Genomic DNA, 18,731 nt, shown 5'->3' with positions numbered 1-18,731 from the left:
TAAATGCTAAAAATTTTTATTGTTATTTTCATTATATTCGATGTGATAATATTTTGCTGTGTAAAAAATGATCCTTTTTTTGAGGTGCATATAGAAATGCTAATGATAGAGTGTCATGCTTTCTATAATTTACTTTAAAATACTTAAGAAAATAATGAATCGAAGAGAAAAAAAAATGGACACGACAAGATACTAGATTCCATTACAAAATTTTTCAAGTTTGTAACAATAGGAAACTATAACTGAGATAAGAACTCTAGGAGGGGGGTGGAAAGATTTGCAATAAAAATGATTAATCCTTAAAATAAAAAGAACTAAGAAGGCTTATCAGTCAAAGAACTAAGAAGGCTTATCAGTCAAGTTCTCAGTTCTTGGTAAACTACTGCTGAAAAATGTTTGGTTTCACTTATAGCATAATTAATGAAATGGAAAATAAACTATCATGCGATACTATCTTATACCTATTAGTGATTCTCTTTATCCTCATAACACTTTCTAAAGTAAATTCTATCGGCTTTCTTTTGATGAGTATTTATCTAGTGTATCTTTCTATCCCTTGGTTTTCAACCTTTTAATGTCATTTGCATGAAGTATACTTTTATTCCTGATAAATTTGAATATATTTCTCATATCTTTTTTGTGCTTTTTCTTTATTTCTTCTTCTCCTTTCCTAGATTCTGGATTGACTGAGTTTTCTCTATTCCCTTGTTTTATTCTACTGGTTTTGAAGTTATACATTCTATTTCAGTTCTTTTATAGTTAGTCTTAGATTTTTCACAGGTGTCTCGAAGTCTAAAGTGAGTATCTTTAGCAACCCTCCAAACAGTACAAGAACCATAAAATGCACTGACTCTGATCACTCCTTCCATCTCCCACATTATCATTGTTTAGTATTTTTGTTCCTCCTTGTAATCCCCTAAGTAAGTTATTTTTTTTTAACCAGCATTATTTATTTAGGTTTACCAACATGTTTTTTGGCCTCTTTGATTACTACCGCTTCTTGCATCACACCTTCCTTTGTCATTTGTTTCACTCATTACATTAGCAAAACTATTAAACCCTAGTGCTAAAGAATCTTGAAGGAAAGAAATCTATCCCACAGTGCTGATATCAGTATTCAACAAAGTTATTTTTGTGGAAGTGCTTTATAAATTGTAAAACACTGTAAAAGTATAAGAGATTTATTTTTTATGCATTGAATATTTTTAGAGGGTTAATCTGGTAAAAATGTAACAAAGCTATAAAAATGATCACACAAATTCCTTAGCATAAGGAAATATTTTTTAAAGTATACAGAGAGCTGTTAGTAGCATTTTTTGTAATTGTGGGATACTAGCAACAACCCAAATGGTGAAGTAAACTGTGGTACATCAGTTTCATCTAATAGCAGGTAACCTTTAAAATCGTAAGTAGCTACATGAAAGAGAAGTGTTAATAAGCAAAAAAGAGAAACAAAAGTGCACATATTCTTTGATTACAACTCTGTGAAGCTGTCCTAGTAAAGACTGGAAGAGGTCAACAAAAACCTGTTAGTTGCTAAGCTAAGGGGAAGAAATTCTGTGTTTATTTTCCTATAATGTTATTTATTCAATTAAAATTTATTCAAAAGATATACTTGGAGATTGAAAGGATGAAGGTTAGAATAAGATAAAGAAAAAGAAAGAGATGCTATCATTTTACATTTAGTCACTGCAAAAAATTTGTGGCATCATGCTCAATTGATTGATTAGAATCAGTTCATGGAAAAGTCTTTTGACCTTAATGACTATACAGTTAGTAAAAAAAACACAGTTATCAGTTTTTAAGAACATGCTGCCAATTTGGAAGCCACAAATAGAGGCAAAGGTTTTGGGGCAAAAGGATGGATGTTACCCAGTAGTATGACTTTTCAACACTATTCAAAGTCTTTTTTCTAAACTATATAGTTACTAATGTAATTCTTTAAAATTCTGAATACTGATTGCTAATTTCTTTCTATTCTCCTAAAATAATGTGGGTTTTTAAAAATGCCATGGTAGTTCACATTGGCTTGGTCTCTCTAGATGACCTTTTAGCCTTACTCTATCTTTTTTGCAGGAGTCCTGCCAAAGTTGTTTCTATTATTCAGCTCCTGGTCCCAGGGAGTAGACTCTCAGTTTCCACAGTATTCACATTAATGTGTTCAGTCAATACAACCAACTGCCTGCTCATTCAATCAGTTATTTTTCAAGAAACATTAACTGAGTGAGTACAATAGGCTGGTCATTGAGGACAAAGAGATCATTTAAATAAAAGCCTTCTCAAGGAGTTCACAGTCTAGTGGTGAAGTAAAAAAGTCCCAAGTGCATGACACATATGGGATACAAAGTCTTTTTTACTAATAATAGTATAAACAATCATTAACCTTTTTCTTACTTGCAAGGTTATTTTTAATAAACTCTTTATTTTATATAACTTTAATTTGCAGAAAAGCTGCAAGAATATTATAGAGAGTTTCTGAGTACTCTGTACCCAGTTTCCTCTGTTGTTCACATTAATATGGTACACTTGTCGCAACTGGGTAATCAACACTGGCACATTACCAGACTCCACAGTTTTGGGGGGGTTTTCTTAGTTTTTGCTTCCTGTCCTTTTTCTGCCTGGATTTCATCCTGCACACCACATTACATCTAGTCAGCATGTCTCCTTAGATTCCTCTGGGTTGTGAGTTTCTCATACTTAGCTTGTTTTTGATGACCTTGACTGTTTTCAAGAGTACTGGTCAGGTATTTTGTCCTTTATTTTGGGTATGTGTGATGTTTTCCTCATGGTTAGTCAGAGGTTATGAGTTTTGGGGAGGAAGACCACAGAGATAAAACGCCATTCTCATTACATCATATTAAGGGTACGTGTTACTAACATGAATTATCACTGTTGTTGTTGATCTTGACCACCTGGCTGAAGTTTGCCAGGTTTCTCCACTGCAAAGCTATTCCTCTCAAATCCCCCTTGCAGACTGCACTTTTTAAAATGAGGTCTATCCCACACTTACCTTAAGTGTATCCCACAGTTAAGGGGAATTATGCTCCATTTCCTTGAGGCTAGAATATCTACATAAATTACTTGAAATTCTGCACAGGATATTTAAATTATTAACTTTTGTTTGCAGTTTTAATAAATCTCTTTCAAGTGCATCATTTTATGGTCCTTGCTCAGAGTTTTCAATCATGTTGTGGAGATGAGACTAACAGAGGAATAGTTAATGACTTCTGACAACATTATAAGAAATATAATTTTGTACACTCATATTCATAGTGACATTATTCACAGTAGCCAAAAGATGGAGGCAACTCAAATGGTAAATAAATGGATAAACAAAATGCGGTATATACATGCAACGGAATATTACTCCATCTAAAAAAGGAAGGAAATTCTGTCACATGCTACGTGATGGATGAACTTTGAAGACACTATCCTAGGTGAAATACACCAGTCACAAAATGACAAATGCTATACAATTCCACTTATGTGAGTTACCTAGAATAGTCAAATTCATAGAGACAGAAAGTAGAAGTGTGATTGCCAGGGGCTGGGGGAGAGAGCAATGGGGAGTTGTTGCTTAAATGGGTATAGAATTTCAGTTTTGCAAGATGAAAATAGTTCTGGAGATGGATTGCACATTATGAATGTACATAACACTACTGAACTGTATACCTAAAAATGGTTATGGTGTTACATTTTATATTACATGTACTTCACCACAATTTTAAAAAAATTTAAAGATACAAAGTTTTGAAAGGAGGTTTTAAAAATTACCTGCCCTCCAATAGGATCCCACAGTTACAATATAAATCAGAGGCTGCAAAAACCCTATATGTTTTTTAAAACTATGAATTGCCAACATTTGAAAATCAGTACCTCATATATAATAATCAGGTTTTCTGGCTTTGAAAAATTGGTTGATCTGGCAACATAAGCCCAAGTATGTCACATGGCAACAGTCAGCTGGAGCAGAGCAGACCCTGCCACCTGCGGACAGGTCAGGTGCTGCAGTCTACTGCCGTCCCACCACCTGTGTTGTGTCACACCTTGCCCATTTCACTCATTTTCCTAGCTAGCCATCATGACTCCCTAAAAACAGTGAGTGGTTGGTGAGTTTTCTCCTGCTTAGCGAAGGCAAGTACAGTGGTATCTCAATCCTTCATCACCTCAACTCCCTGTGCAGCGCTGTAACAGACAGAAGTTTAAAACTCACAACTTTGTGTGATTAAGGTACTAAAATAACAAGTCACTTGGAAATTCCTCTGAAACCTTCATCTAAACCCACAATGACTCAGTGTAGCCCAAAAGAGGCTGAAGAGAACCAGGGCAATCTCTCTTTCTCAAGAAATCTGGGAAGAGAAGGCTCCTGCCAGAACCCGGCTTTGGTTTTGAGAGCATCATTTCAAGAGCACCTTCGTCCAGATCTCTTGTGATTTCTACCCACTCCTGCAGTGAGACACGGTCACTTCTGTATTCTCACAGAAAAGGTCTCTCAAGTGTTCAAACCAGGCATGCCTAACCAAGAACCCAATACTTCAGCACAAACAAACCCAGACATGGTACAGGAAGGGGGCCACTGAAGTCCCACACTATTGTATCCTGCCTGTGCAGAGCCGTGATTACATCCATGTAAAAGCCTTGTCTACCTCCCAGATGCCTCTGCTTATACAGAACTCAATCCAGAAAAAGGTTCTAGGTGGCAATTTGTGCTTGGGACCATCTGTCCTAGATACTTACAATAGTCCTAAAGTCAGGCTTCCAGGCCACCAACACAGAGCCAGAGCCACACTGGGATGCTCACTGAAACCCTCCATTACAAGCAATGGCTTACACCTCCAATGTGTGTGTTCAGGTCAGGGAAGAAGGATGTATGTGATCTAAAAGAGGCCTCATTTGCTCCCTTCTGGGGTTACAGACCTGAGCCTAAGGAACACAAAGGCTGATTCCTCTGATCACATATATTCATATGTGTCCCACCCAGGGTGTAAAAGGACACCCCACCCTTTCAGGACACGAAGGAAAGGTCATGCCCTTATGTTATGTGGCTGTGATGGCTATTTATTGGTTGCCTTCCTAGCATCTGAGTCCCTCTTACTACTACCTAGGACCCCAAATTTCTCAAGTATGCAGTTTGGCGGGGGAAGAAGCCCACCTCCAGCTCCAGGGAGAGCCAGTCAGTATATCCCATACCTCTGGCCACAGTTCAAGGGTGAACATGGGATCAAGGGTGAACAAAGCTGCATTCTAGGACGTGAGCAATCAGAAATGCACAATTTGCTTTCTTCTGCAGCTCATGAACAGGATACATATAGATTCAGGAGTCTGGACATCATCATGGGTCCACAGTGGGAGAGCTGCCTGAGAATGGCGACAGAGGTCACTGAGGCAAGTAAGATGAAGAAGCTTCTACCCTGAATCATTTGGCATTTGGGCTAATAAATCCCCTGTTTGGTTTCAACCAGTTTGGGTTAGATTTTTGGTCACTGGTAACAGAAAGGATCCTAACTGAGACCCAGTGAACACAACTTGACCCTGCTACGTTTTGACAGTCTCTGCTCTAATCACCATCTTCCTACCAGTATTTTTAATTCCTGTTAAGATGAATCAGCCTAGCTACCACTGCAATAGAATTTAGCTGACCAGAAAAAATTTCCCAATATTTATGTATTTTAGTCTAAAATTCTTTTTTTGTAGTTTACATCATACTTCTTTTTACATACATCTTTTAAGAGGAAATTCAATCATCTGATTTTAAGAAATGCAAATGTGGGACAATGGTGTATCAACCCAAAGATTTTCTTTTGTAATAAAAAAATGTTTTTAAAGGGGGAAAAATAGGGATTTTTATTATTAAAAGATAAAAGTAAAATTTATTTTTTAAGATACAAGACATTGGAAACATTTAGTTTCACGATTTGCCATTATTAGGCATTCTCTATCTGATTGCTAGAAATTATTCATTTCCTCAAAGAGAGAGAATAAATTGGTTGGGGATGCAATCTTGTACTATGCTTATTCTTTGCCAAGACAAACGCTGAACATTTCAGAGCCATGAGATTGCTTCTGTATTTGAGTTTGCTAGGTCTTGGAGCTGCCTACGTTTGTGTCATTGCTGTAGAAAGTCCGATGAATAGACTGGTGGCAGAGACCTTGACACTGCTCTCCACTCATCGAACTCTGCTGATAGGCGATGGGGTAATTTTCTTTTTGATTCCTACAGTCTTTGAAACATATAGATAATCATTTGTGGTAGTTAATTTTTAAATATCTGTTACTAATCATAAAATTAGGAGTGTGTTAGTAATATACAATTGTAACCGTATTACTGGCAAGCATTTTATTAAAAGTTATGAGTGCTAGAGTGCTTTAAAAATGAATGTATTTCCTCTCCTTTTCAGAACTTGATGATTCCTACTCCTGAACATACAAATGTAAGTTAAATCATGATTTGATAAAATCATTGAATGAGTAAGTAAGTTTCATATTTTAAGCTATAAAGTATTCGGTATCACTTGAGCTATTTAATTTTCTCCATTTTGTTTTTATGCGTGGGTGTATATGTATGTACTTATAAATATTAAGAATGACTTTATACAAGTAAAATCCATTAAACAAGTGGATCAGGCCCTTTGGTGCTATTGTCAGTTTTCCACCTCAATTAGCCTCACGTCAGGCAGTCTTTCCAGAAGAATTCCACATTGGGTGAGAGGGGCCTTTTAGTCTCCATTTAACTCTATCTATGGCTTTCCTCACTTTCATGTCTTTCCTAAAGTGTTAGGATGTTAGGGTTATATTTTTAGAATCATGCTCAGTAGATTTTAAAATAGACAATGAATGGCCTATATTAATAGTCATTTCCATATACTTAAATTATTCTGACTATATGATGTAATTGTATACATTTGGAGTATGTCATAGTTGTATTAAAATGTAAACTATATGATTCATTAGTCTGAATAGAATAAAATTATCAGCTAGAACTATAAAAGGCAACTGATGTGCAGTTGCATTTCACTTTCTAACATTTTATTTTTCGTGAGGCACTTAATTTATATCATTTGTAAAACCCCTCAGTAATTATATAAACTTTATCTACTTTTGGAAATTGTATCTGAGTATGAAGTGGTTTGCTACCTAGAAAAAGAACAAGTGAAAAATTCTTTGGAGAAGGGAACTCAAGCAGACAACACAAAACACTAAACTTTTGGTACCAAATTTTTATCCCTTGTTTTGAATATTTATAGTTTTTAAATCTTCCTCATTTAGCACCAACTATGTATTGAAGAAGTCTTTCAGGGAATAGACACATTGAAGAATCAAACTGAACAAGGGGATGCCGTGGAAAAGCTATTCCAAAACTTGTCTTTAATTAAAGAATATATAGACCTCCAAAAAGTAAGTTAAAAACACTTAGTGGAAACTTAAGCATTTTTGTCTGGCTGTGCCTCAGTTTATAGGAATTGACAGTTTCCTACAATGCTTGTCGTCTGTTCTTTTCACAGAAAAAGTGTGGAGGAGAAAGATGGCAAGTAAAACAGTTCCTAGACTACCTGCAAGTTTTCCTTGGCGTAATAAACACTGAGTGGACAACAGAAAGCTGAGACTAAACTGTCTTATTGTAGCTTAAGATTTGGGAGGAAGAGAAGGATGTTTTACTGCAAGGAGAATGAGGGCTAACCAACGGTTGGGCCATAATGTTCAGTGTAATTAAACTTCAGAGGCAAAGCAAATATTTCAGGCATTCTGCTACTTCACCACCTCACACAGGCAGAAAGCATACAAATAAAATATTTGAGATGTACTTAAGGTATCAGAATCATTGAAGTATTTTCCACCAGTTTGCTCCAGGCAAAATAGGTATATGCTTTAATCTATCTTATTTAATGTAATATTCTGTAAAATGTCTGTTAACTTAACATTATTTATGAAATGATTGAGAATTTGGAAAATTAATATTTATTCCCAATAAAATAAAAATAGACAATTCTGGTTCAGTTTGTTGCTGGCCTTTGTCTTACTCTCGAAGTGAGCACAGTCTGTGTGAGAACATGCTGAGTTTGGAGGGAAGATCTGCATGTGTGCAGACTCAGCACTCCTATCCCACTGGTGGCAGAAGTTGCTGGGTTGCTAGTTATGCCATGGGTGGAAGTGTTCTAGCAGGACTTAGTGGGGATGTGGGCCCAGGGACACAGGCAGGAGCTGAGTCTAGCTTCCTGTCCACGGTATACCCAGAGCCTAGGATGGTGCAGGTTAAAGAGTAGGTGATGAATGAATGAGTGATTAAAAGGGACTTCTGGGACTGGCCAGAGAATTAAAATGAGTTGCAGGATTTCCCCTGGGAGGAGGGCAGTGTAGGAATCTGTAACTAGGTCTCTTCCTGGCCTATGAGAAGAGTTTGGCAGACCGGTCCCACTGCCGGTTTAGGAAAGGAGCCAGACACCCTCTTCGTGGAGCCCAGAGTGCTGTGGCCTGGGGGAGTTCTTCTTCACCTCACCTGAAGTTGTGGCATAACAAAAGGGGCAGAGAAATGCTGGGAGACAGCTGTATTGGGAACGCTGGGTTTTAGAGGTGCCCACCATCCATATTCCCAGAAGAACAGCAGCATCAGGCAGAACAACACTCCAGTCTGCCTGTTCATGACTGTTAGGACCGTAACTAGAGGTTACTCTGCTTGAGAAAATTACTCAAGGATCCAAAAAATATATATTCTTTAAAATATATCTTAAAACTAAGACCTGGAGGAGAGGCCCAGTAAGAGTATCAGCCATGCCATTAATCCCTGCATATATTTACTGATCACAGGCCCTGCAATGTGTGCTGGGAGACAGTTGCAGGCATCTGCTGGAGGTCCTTACAGGTGATGCCATTACCCTGGGCATTGTCTGCATGGATTGCATGTGTTGTGTTTGACTGCTTGTGTGAAACAACCATTCCTGCTCTTTCTGGGCATTTGGCAGGTGGGAGAATGCAGGTCCTGCTGTGCAAGAAGACATGTTTTCCTTCCAGCACAAACCGGCATTGTGGTCAGCACTCCGCCATTGCCTAGGCTCCCAACGTGTGCACCCACCAAGCCCCAGAACTGTGGCTGAGCCAGTGAAGAGGAAGATGTGTCAGCACAGCCCCACACTGACTGCTCTAGAAACTGACAGGAAATAGGAAACACAGTTTGTGAAGAGACTGAATGTCAATTCAATTCAATTCAGCAAATATTTACTGAGCTCCCATGTGTTCCAGGGCTGTTCTAGGACTAGGATCCATCGGTGAATAAAACAGACAAAATTCCCTGCCCTGGTAAACATGTATTCTTTCTCAAAAACAGTCATTTTCTAGCCAAGATGTGGAAGCAACCTACAAATGTCCATCAACAGATGAATGGATAAAGAACATGTGATGTATATACACAATGGAATACTACTCATCCATAAAAAAGAATGAAATTTTGCCATTTGTAACAACGTGGATGGACCTGGAAGGTATTACGTCTAGTGAAATAAGTCAGAGAAAACGAATTCTGTATGTTATCCCTTACATGTGGAATCTAAAAAATTAAACAAACTAGTGAATATAACAAAAAAGAAACAGAGTCATAGATATAGAGAAAAAACTAGAGGTTACCAGTGGGGAGAGGGAAGTGGAGAAGGGACAACATAGGGGTAGAGGATTAAGAGGTACAAACTACTATATGTAAAATAAATAAGCTACAAAGATATATTTCACAGCACAGGGAAAATAGCCAATATTTTACAATAACTATAAATGAAGTATAATCTATAAAAAACTTGAATCACTATGTTGTATACCTGAAACTAATATAATATTGTAAATCAATTTTAAAAATTAAAATTAATTTGGCAGGAACAAAAAAAATGGTCATTTTCCCACTTCTTTATCAAGGTCCAATATAGTTCTTGTGGATTTAAGGCTAGAATATTCTATCTAAAATCTCACTGAGAAACTCTTACCAATCCCCCAGGTCTCGAAGAAGCTAAAAGCAATCAGTTCTGTATGCAACTAACCAAAATTGGACTTTTTAGATATATCAAGGACTTTTAAGGCAGAAATGATGATCCTCCAGCTGATTCTACTTTCTGTGTAGAAGCAAAGCCATCCAGGTGGTCCCTGGCCAGAGAGAGTGGGATTCTTACAAGTCACATCAATTTCCCCCTCACCCAGGCCTAACTACTGTGGGGCTCCTAGGACCTAGGGCAACAGGGGAGAGGAATTTGACAGGCTCCAGGTTTAGGAAAACGTTCCCGAATCTTGCATTCTTCTCAAAACCTTATCGCAATAAGTGAGTATCTATTTGTGTTCTATCCTAGTGATGTCACTGTTATTGTTTGGTGGGAGGAACCAGTGTAAGATATTAGGCTGGGTTTTGGAGGACACACAGAAATCTCCCCAGAGAACACCTCAACACAACGCATCTAAAACTGAAGTCCCTCTTTGGCAGCCATCCTCATCCCCTGAAATCTGCTGTTGCTCCTGCTTTTTGTCCTTCTTTCTCTTCCTTTGAGGTTCCCTCATTTGGCTAATATAACCATGGCTACCTCCCCATCACCCTCCTGGAAGACTCCCTGACTTTTACCCTCCATATCCTTCCATCCACCATTCAGCCTCTGAAGTGTCTCTCTGATTCCCTTTCCATCCCTGCTGCCTCAGTCAAGGCCCTCTCCTCTCACCTAGACTCGGCCATCACCAGCTCCCTACTTCAGGCTCTCCCCATGCCCAGTCAGGGCTGTTGTTAAAATACACTAATCCATATGTCACTGCTGGGCATCAGAACCTCTGGCTCACCACTACCTCAGGTCCAACCTTCACAGGTCACACCTCTGTCTTGACCAAGCCCTATCATTCAGAAATACAGGCAAGTCTCACTGAACATTGTTTGCACGAAAATGCTAACCAGGAGCCCCGTTTCCATTATTTTAAACGGGAAAATTTTTCTTGCATTACATCTCAATCCAAAATCCTCAACCAATTTTCCAAAACATAAAACACAGTAAAATGCCTGTATATAAGCAACAAGCTAATATGTTAGGTAGCAAAATATTTGTAAATCTTTATCTCTGTATTTATTTAATAAACTGTCGTAAAATAAGGATGTAAAATATTTAAAACTATCCTTCCTGATCATTAAAACGTTAATATAGCTGCTTTATCTGTAGGACATGCTGTATGTGCCCTTAGCTGACATTCAGAGCCTTTCCAGTTGTCTACTGTGAACTTTAATATGCTCCAGTTGCACTTGGAATGAACCTCAAGACTTTCTCTGTTGAGTTCCCCACCCTCATCACTTTGTGTAAAAATGCACTGAGTTTGGGGGGACATATATCTAATATTTTTTTTCTATATAAGTATTGGTATAAAAGCATTGTATTGAAAGACACATATGTTCTATAAAGAAATGTTCTACATGGAAAACATTAACTGGGGAGAAATTCTGTAGGGAATGCTAGTTCTCATTCTTCCTAGAATACTCCATGGATTTTCATACTTCTGTGCTTTTGCCTGCACTGTCTCGGTACAACTGCCTTTTCCCACACAGGGAACACACAACCATCCTTTAGGTATTTTCGTTCCTCTCTCTCTTGGCTCTCACAGTCCAGCTCTAATGCTACCTCCTCTTTGATTCTGTCTCTGCGTAGCCCAGCAGTAGTAGGTGTCCTGCATTACTTGGAATATTCCTTTATCAGAGTTCTTACTTTAATATTGCAGCATTTTCAGATCCATCTTATACATCACTGTCTATTTATCAGTCAGAATAGTGTAGATGATGCTACACTAATAAATTACCTCTGAATCTGAATCACACAGAGTCTACCATGGGTGTGCTCTAGGCAGCCCTGCAGAGCAGCTGTCCTCCACGTGTTGGCTCAGTTTTTCAGAATGCTTCCACCTTATGGTGCCTCCGTAGCAAAACTGCTTTTGCAATTCCCTTGGCAGAGAACAGCAGTCATGGAGAAACACACCCCAGTTCTTAAATACTTCCACTTGCATCACATTGGTTAGATTAAGTCACACTGCCATGGACAATGAAGGGGCAAGAGAAATACAATTCTCCCATGTGCCCAGAAAGAGAAGAGAATCAGAAATATTGAAGAGTAACACTAATATCTAACACAATAAACTCTCAACAAATGTTCACAATGTTCTAGTGCTTCGCCAAGGTGGAGGGACCCAACTACTGTTTACTGACCTCTTATTATGGTTAGGGCTTTCCTAGACATTTTATATCACTATCGCAATTAAGTCTCGCCACAAGCCAATGCAAGATAGCATTACTCTTTTTTTATGGCATGGAATCAAAGGCTCAGAGAGTTTAAATTATTGGCTAACATCACACAGCTAATAAGTGATACAGCTAATAAATGCTAGTATGTCTCATTTCAAACCTCCCATAATTTCAGAGGAAGCCTTATTCTCTTGGCCTTAAGAAACCAGTGAAGTAAAAAAGATGGGCAGTTTGTGGTCCTCAGCTCAGTTAGCAGCACCCTAAAGTGTCTGCGAGCAGAAGTAAGGAGGGAGAGCTGGGGTGGAGGAAGGGAGAGTGCACTTCTCTATAGAATTCCATCCCTGCTGCATGTTTTTCACTCCACTGTGGGTCAGGGGATGCACAGGCATGCCTCTTTGGTTTTGACCTTATCTATCAGTTCACTAGATCATGAGGACTGTTTTCTTCCAAACTGTCCACCTGACCCTGGGAGTAAGGAGAGACTAATCCTGGTCCATAAGACTAGAGCAGCAGAGAAAGGAAACTCATTCAGTTCACCTGTAGTCACAGCCCTCATATTTTACTTAGCTCTTTAGCCAGTGCTGTGTTGTTACCAGGAACCAAGAAAGACTATCTTCCTTGAGAACAGACCCTGCTCTTTTCTGAAATATGCCAGTGAGAGCCTATGTAATCAACACCTTCCATGTGAAAAGCTCAGGGCTCTGGCCAGCACACTGACAAGTGATCCCATTCTCATGTCATCCCATAAATCTCAGTCACCATAAACCAGAAGCTGGGTGATATATCAGATACTCAGGCAACCTGGCAGGTGCTTGTTAAGCAATCTACCTTCAAACACTTTTGCATAGTCAAGAACAGACGTCAAAAATTTCCATGTGACCTCTGAGCAGAGAAATCAATGCTCAGAGCACCAGGAGAAAATGGCTCAGCCGCTTCTGAAACCTGAACAAACACTGAGATGGAGTCATCTGACTTGGCCACTTTCCCCTGGGGAATACCTACCCATTACCACTGCTGCGTAACCACAGAAATTCCCATGGGGCCTTCAAAGCGCACATTTCCCCGAGCCCAGTCCAGTCCTGTTCTGCTGACAAACTAGCAGGGTGATGACATATGGTCGAAGTAAGATGTACACTGTGTTATTTTTCTAGGGCTGCCATAACGAAAAATCACAGATTGTGTGGCTTAAACAACAGAAGTTTATTTTCTTTAGTTCTGGGGGCTAAAAGTCCAAGATCTAGGTGACGGCAAGTTATCTTCCTCTGAAGCCACTCTCCTTAGCTTGCAGATGGCAGCGTTTTCACCGTGTCCTCGCATGGTCTTGCGTTCCTGTTACCTCTCTGTATGGACTAATCTCTTCTTATAAGGACATCAGTTAGCCTGGATTACGGTGCACCCTAATGTTCTCATTTTAACTCACTCACCTCTTTAAAAGCTCTGTCTCAGTACAATCACATTCTCAGGTATCAGGAGTTAGGGCTTCAACATACAAATTTTGGAGAATACAGTTCAGTCCATAACGTACATTAAAAGAAGACAATTTCCTCTGGCATCTAGGATAGTACAGAGGCCTACCTCCACGAGGAGCAGACAGATCACATTTTCCCCTCCATTTTAGGGACCCACAGAAGATAGAAACAGCAGGCTGTACACGTGTAAAACAAAGTGTGGGAAAACCAACTCAGGAGGCCCCAAGGCTTTTCTGACGTAGTGCGGTGTGGACAGCTGCACAAAGTACCTTCTTCCAGGGCCTCTCAGGCAGGTAGGGGAACCTCACAGCACTGTGGTGTGTGCCCAGCCCCAGAGCCAGCAGCTTCACTCCCTGTAGGCCCAAGTTCTGGTGACTACTTCTCACTGAGAAAGCTCCCTGTGACAGGTGGCCCCAAACAAAATCCAAGGCAAATGCCAGACAGCTACTTGATGGGTATTCCCATCTGTCTACTCTGTGACCCATTCTCAAGGCTCATGGTGGAGGGATCTTACTGAAACCGAGCTAAGCAGGCCATTGCTCTGCATCCCCAGCACCCACAGGAAGAAGTCATAGGAGACACAGAGGATAAAATGAGAACATCTAACACGTATCTAATCAGAGTTCTAGAAAGACCAAGCAAAAAGAATGAGGAAGTGGAAATATGAGGAGATAATGGCTGAGAATTTTCCACTAACAGTGAAAACACCGATCTATGGCTTCAGGACATCTAGTGAATTCCAGGATAAATTAAAAGAAACCCATACCTAGCTACATCACGGTAAAAACCTAGAACACCAAAGGAAAAAAAAATCTAAAGTGCAGTCAGAGAGAAAAGATAGATTGCCTACAAAGGAAATACAGTTAGAGTGAAAGCTGATTTCTCAACAGCAAAAAAATTGAAGGCTGGTGACCATAGAATGTTATTTTTAAAATGCTAGACCAACTATATTTCAATTAAAAATGCTAGAAAAAACTGTTAATGTAGAATTCTATGATCAGTGAAAATTTCCTTCAAAAATAAGGATGAACCAAAAACATTTTAAAAAATAGACTATTTTTTAGAAGTTTTAGGTTTACAGCAAAATTGAGCATAAAGTACAGAATTTCCTTACACCCTCTGACCCGACATATGCACAGCCTCCCCCGCTATCCACAATCCCCACCAGAGTGATACATTTGTTGTAATCTGTGAACCTACACTGACTCATCATTATCACCCAAAGTCCATAGTTTACCTTAGGATTCACTCTTGTGTTGTACATCCTATGAGTACATCCTATGAGTTTGGGCAAATGTATAATGACATGTGTCTACCATTATAGTATCACACAGAATAGTGTCACCAACCTAAAAATCCTCTGTACTCTGCATTTTCATCCCTCCCTTCGTTCTAACCCCTGGAAACCACTAATATTTTTACTATTTCCATAGTTTTGCCTTTTCCAAAAATTGTATCATTGGAATCCTACAGTACATAGCCTTGTCAGTTTGGCTTCTTTCATTAGTAATACACATTACAGGTTCTTCCATGTCTTTTCATGGCTTGATAGCTTACTGCTTTTTTCTTCAATTGAGTTATAGTCAGTTTACAATGTTGGGTCAATTTCTGGTATATAGCACAATTTTTCAGTCATATACTTTTTCACCATTAGCTACTACAAGGTCTTGTATATATTTCCCTGTGATATACAGTATAAACTTGTTTATCTATTCTACATATGCCTGTCAGTATCTACAAATTTTGAACTCCCAGTCTGTCCCTTCCCACCCCCTCCCCCTGGAAACCACAAGTTTGTATTTTATGTCTATGAGTCTGTTTCTATTTTGTATTTATGTTCTTTTTTTTTTTTTTTTTAGATTCCACGTGTAAGTGATATCATATGGTATTTTTCTTTCTCTTTCTGGCTTACTTCACTTAGAATGACATTCTCCAGGTCCATCCATGTTGCTGCAAATGGCATTATTTTACTATTATTTATGGCTGAGTAGTATTCCATTGTATAAATATACCACAGCTTCTTTATTCAGTCATCTGCCAATGGACATTTAGGTTGTTTCCATGTCTTGACTATTGTAAATAGGGCTGCTATGAACATTGGGGTGCAGGTGTCTTTTTGAATTAGGGTTCCTTCTGGATATATGCCCAGGAGTGGGATTGCTGGGTCATACGGTAAGTCTATTTTTAGTCTTTTGAGGAATCTCCATACTGTTTTCCACAGTGGCTGCATCAAACTGCATTCCCACCAACAGTGTAGGAGAGTTCCCTTTTCTCTACACACTCTCCAGCATTTATCATTTGTGAACTTTTGAATGATGGCCAGCTCACTGCTTTTTTAGTGCTGAATATTCCATTGCCCAGATGTACCACATTCAGATAATGTATTTATCCATTAATCTACTGAAGGACATCTTGGTTGTTTACAAATTTTGGCAATTATAAATAAAGTTGCTATAAACAGTTGTGTGCAGGTTTTTTGTGTGGACGTTAAGTTGTCAAATTACTTGTGTAAATATCAAGCAGTGTGACTGCTGAATTGTATATTAAGAATATGTTTAGTTTTTATTAGATTCTGCCAAACTGTCTTCCAAAGTGGCTGTATTATTTTGCACTCCCACCAACAATGACCGAGAGCTCCTGTTGCTCTACATCTTTACCAGCATTTGATGTTGTCAGTGTGTTGGATTTTGGTCATTCTGCTAAGTATGTAGTGGTATCTCATTGTTTTAGTTTGCAATTTCATAATGACATATGATGTTGAGTGTCTTTTCGTAAGCTTATTTGCCGTCTGTATATCTTCTCTGCTGAGGTGTCGTTTGTGTTCTATGCCCATTTTTAAACCAGCTAAGAACATTTTAAGAGGAATAGAAACCAAGAAAACACATTACCAATAAACTTTCACTAAAAGGACTTTGATGGATTGTGGGGAGGAAGGTCTGAAATGCAAGAAGGAATAAACAGTCATTATTTTATACAGAATGATGTTATTTCTTCCAGAAATCATTTACTTTACTTCAAGCAAGCAGTTAGGGTAAACAGATCGTCCTGATTTAGCCTGACATACAGGTGACCAAAAGCTGGACTTGGGTTTTAAAAGACTGGTCTATTTTACATTAGTCCATATTCTTAGAGCATAATTCTTCAGAGGTCCCAAATGAAAGCCTGGCAGTATTACAGGAACCCTGCCTCCTTGGTGGGCCCTGACGTTCCATTTTTTGTTCCTCCTTACCCGTGAGACTGCCTAAAACTCTGCTTTACCCACAGTCCCTCAGCCACAGCTTTTCTATCAGCTTCTCTGCCACTCAGCTTCTCAACCTCTAGACCACTGCCTACTAGTTAGTAAGTGCTGCGAGGCAAAAGCTATGCCAAGTGTCAGGCTCACTTCTAAGCTTTCCTTCTCTCTAGGACCTTAGTCTCTTAAGTCTTCACTGCGTTACTAGCTCTCTGATTGTTTAAAATAGATTTTAAAAATCATTTAACCAGCTTTCCTAATTGTGCTCAGCCAAAGGGCTAGTTGTGCAACCTAGTCTGCCTAAGCATGAATTGAAAATATCCTTTTTTTTTAATTGAAGTATAGTCAGTTTACATTGTTGTGTCAGTTTCTGGTGTACAGCATAATGTTTCAGTCACACATTTAGATATATATATTCTTTTCATATTCTTTTTCGTTATTTTTTTCTTCAGGTTTTTGCAGAGGCCAAAAAGGTAAACTGAGTTGGAATATAAAAGGGATCACCACTTGAATGTTGAAATGTATGAAATAGTCTTTCATAGTGGACATCATCCAGGACTAAAATATTGTCTTTGATTTACTATCTTGACGAGGGTTGGGATAGTTTCAAGGCCTTTCACTTGACCTTTACTTCATGGGTCAGAGAACCAATATGAAGGTTCTCCCAAGTACTGAGAATGTTTATCCCATTTGTACAGTAAAGAACTAGGAAAATAATCACAGGGTGTAAAAAAAGACTTATGCTAGATTCCTTAAAAAAAAACTTAAAATAGATTTACCCTATGATCCAGCAGTCTCACTCCTGGGCATATATCTGGAAGAATCTCTAATTCAAAAATATACATGCACCCCCATGTTCATAGAAGCCCTATTTACAATAGTCAAGACATGGAAGCAACCTAAATGTCTTATCAACAGATGACTAGATAAAGAAGATGTGGTATATGTGTGTGTGTATACACACACACAATGGAATACTACTCATCCATAAAAAAGAATAAAATAATGCCATTTGCAGCAACACAGATGGACCCGGAGATTGTCATACCAAGTGATGGAAGTCAGAAAGAAAGAAAAATAGCATATATCAATTATATGTGGAATCTTTAAAAAAAAAAAGGACACAAATGAATTTATTTACAAAACAGAGACAGACTCATAGACATAGAAAACAAACTTATGGTTACCAGTAGGGAAAGGGGATCGGGAGGCATAAATTGGGATTTCGGGATTTGTAGATACTACTATATACAGATAAACAACAAGGTCCTACTGTATAGCACAGGGAACTATATTCAATACCTTGCAATGGCCTATAATGAAAAAGAATATGAAAAGGAATATATATATATATATATATATATATATATATATATATATATATATATATATATATATATATATTCACACATATATATATAAATGAGTCACCATGCTGTACACCAGAAATTAACACATCATTGTAAATCGACTATACTTCAATTAAAATAGAAAGACTCATGCCAAAGCTCCGTTTGTCACTTATCCTATGTAAGTTTCATTCTAATAAGAAAATCATGGTGGCATTTAGATATTCCAGGTGTCAGCTCAGACCTCATATGTATCAATCTTTGAAGAATCTGAGTATTTCCCTTAACAATGCATGGTTATTCTGATGAATGGCTCTAGGTCTTTTTGGTAAAAGATTGAAGAAAGTTTATTGCATGTACATACAGTGCAATTGTAGGCTTCTCCTGTTTAATGAATGGACACTGGGTTTATGATCTGGGAAATTAGTGAAGGGCCTAATTTCCCACTG

At 38.5% G+C, this 18,731-nt stretch overlaps 2 protein-coding genes across 2 annotated transcripts in view; both read left to right on the top strand.

The window, feature by feature from the left end:
* Window positions 1-5,430, top strand: part of KIF3A (kinesin family member 3A) — a 200,079-nt gene extending 194,649 nt beyond the window's left edge. Inside the window, exon 17 of the mRNA XM_074360637.1 lies at window positions 5,291-5,430. Within this exon, the coding sequence (XP_074216738.1) occupies window positions 5,291-5,297 (7 nt within the window). The 3' untranslated portion in view covers window positions 5,298-5,430. The remainder of the gene's footprint in view (window positions 1-5,290) is intronic.
* Window positions 5,431-5,935: 505 nt separating this feature from the next.
* Window positions 5,936-7,994, top strand: IL5 (interleukin 5). The gene is made up of 4 exons (XM_010971590.3): window positions 5,936-6,195; window positions 6,399-6,431; window positions 7,267-7,395; window positions 7,503-7,994. The coding sequence occupies exons 1-4, from the start codon at window positions 6,052-6,054 to the stop codon at window positions 7,599-7,601; spliced, it is 405 nt and encodes a 134-aa protein (XP_010969892.1). The 5' UTR covers window positions 5,936-6,051; the 3' UTR covers window positions 7,602-7,994.
* The last annotated feature ends 10,737 nt before the right edge of the window (window positions 7,995-18,731 follow it).

This window comes from Camelus bactrianus, chromosome 3, assembly GCF_048773025.1.
Source record: "Camelus bactrianus isolate YW-2024 breed Bactrian camel chromosome 3, ASM4877302v1, whole genome shotgun sequence".
Taxonomy (NCBI): Eukaryota; Metazoa; Chordata; class Mammalia; order Artiodactyla; family Camelidae; genus Camelus; species Camelus bactrianus.
Note: the sequence above shows the minus strand (reverse complement) of the source record. Positions and strands in the feature narration are given on the sequence as shown.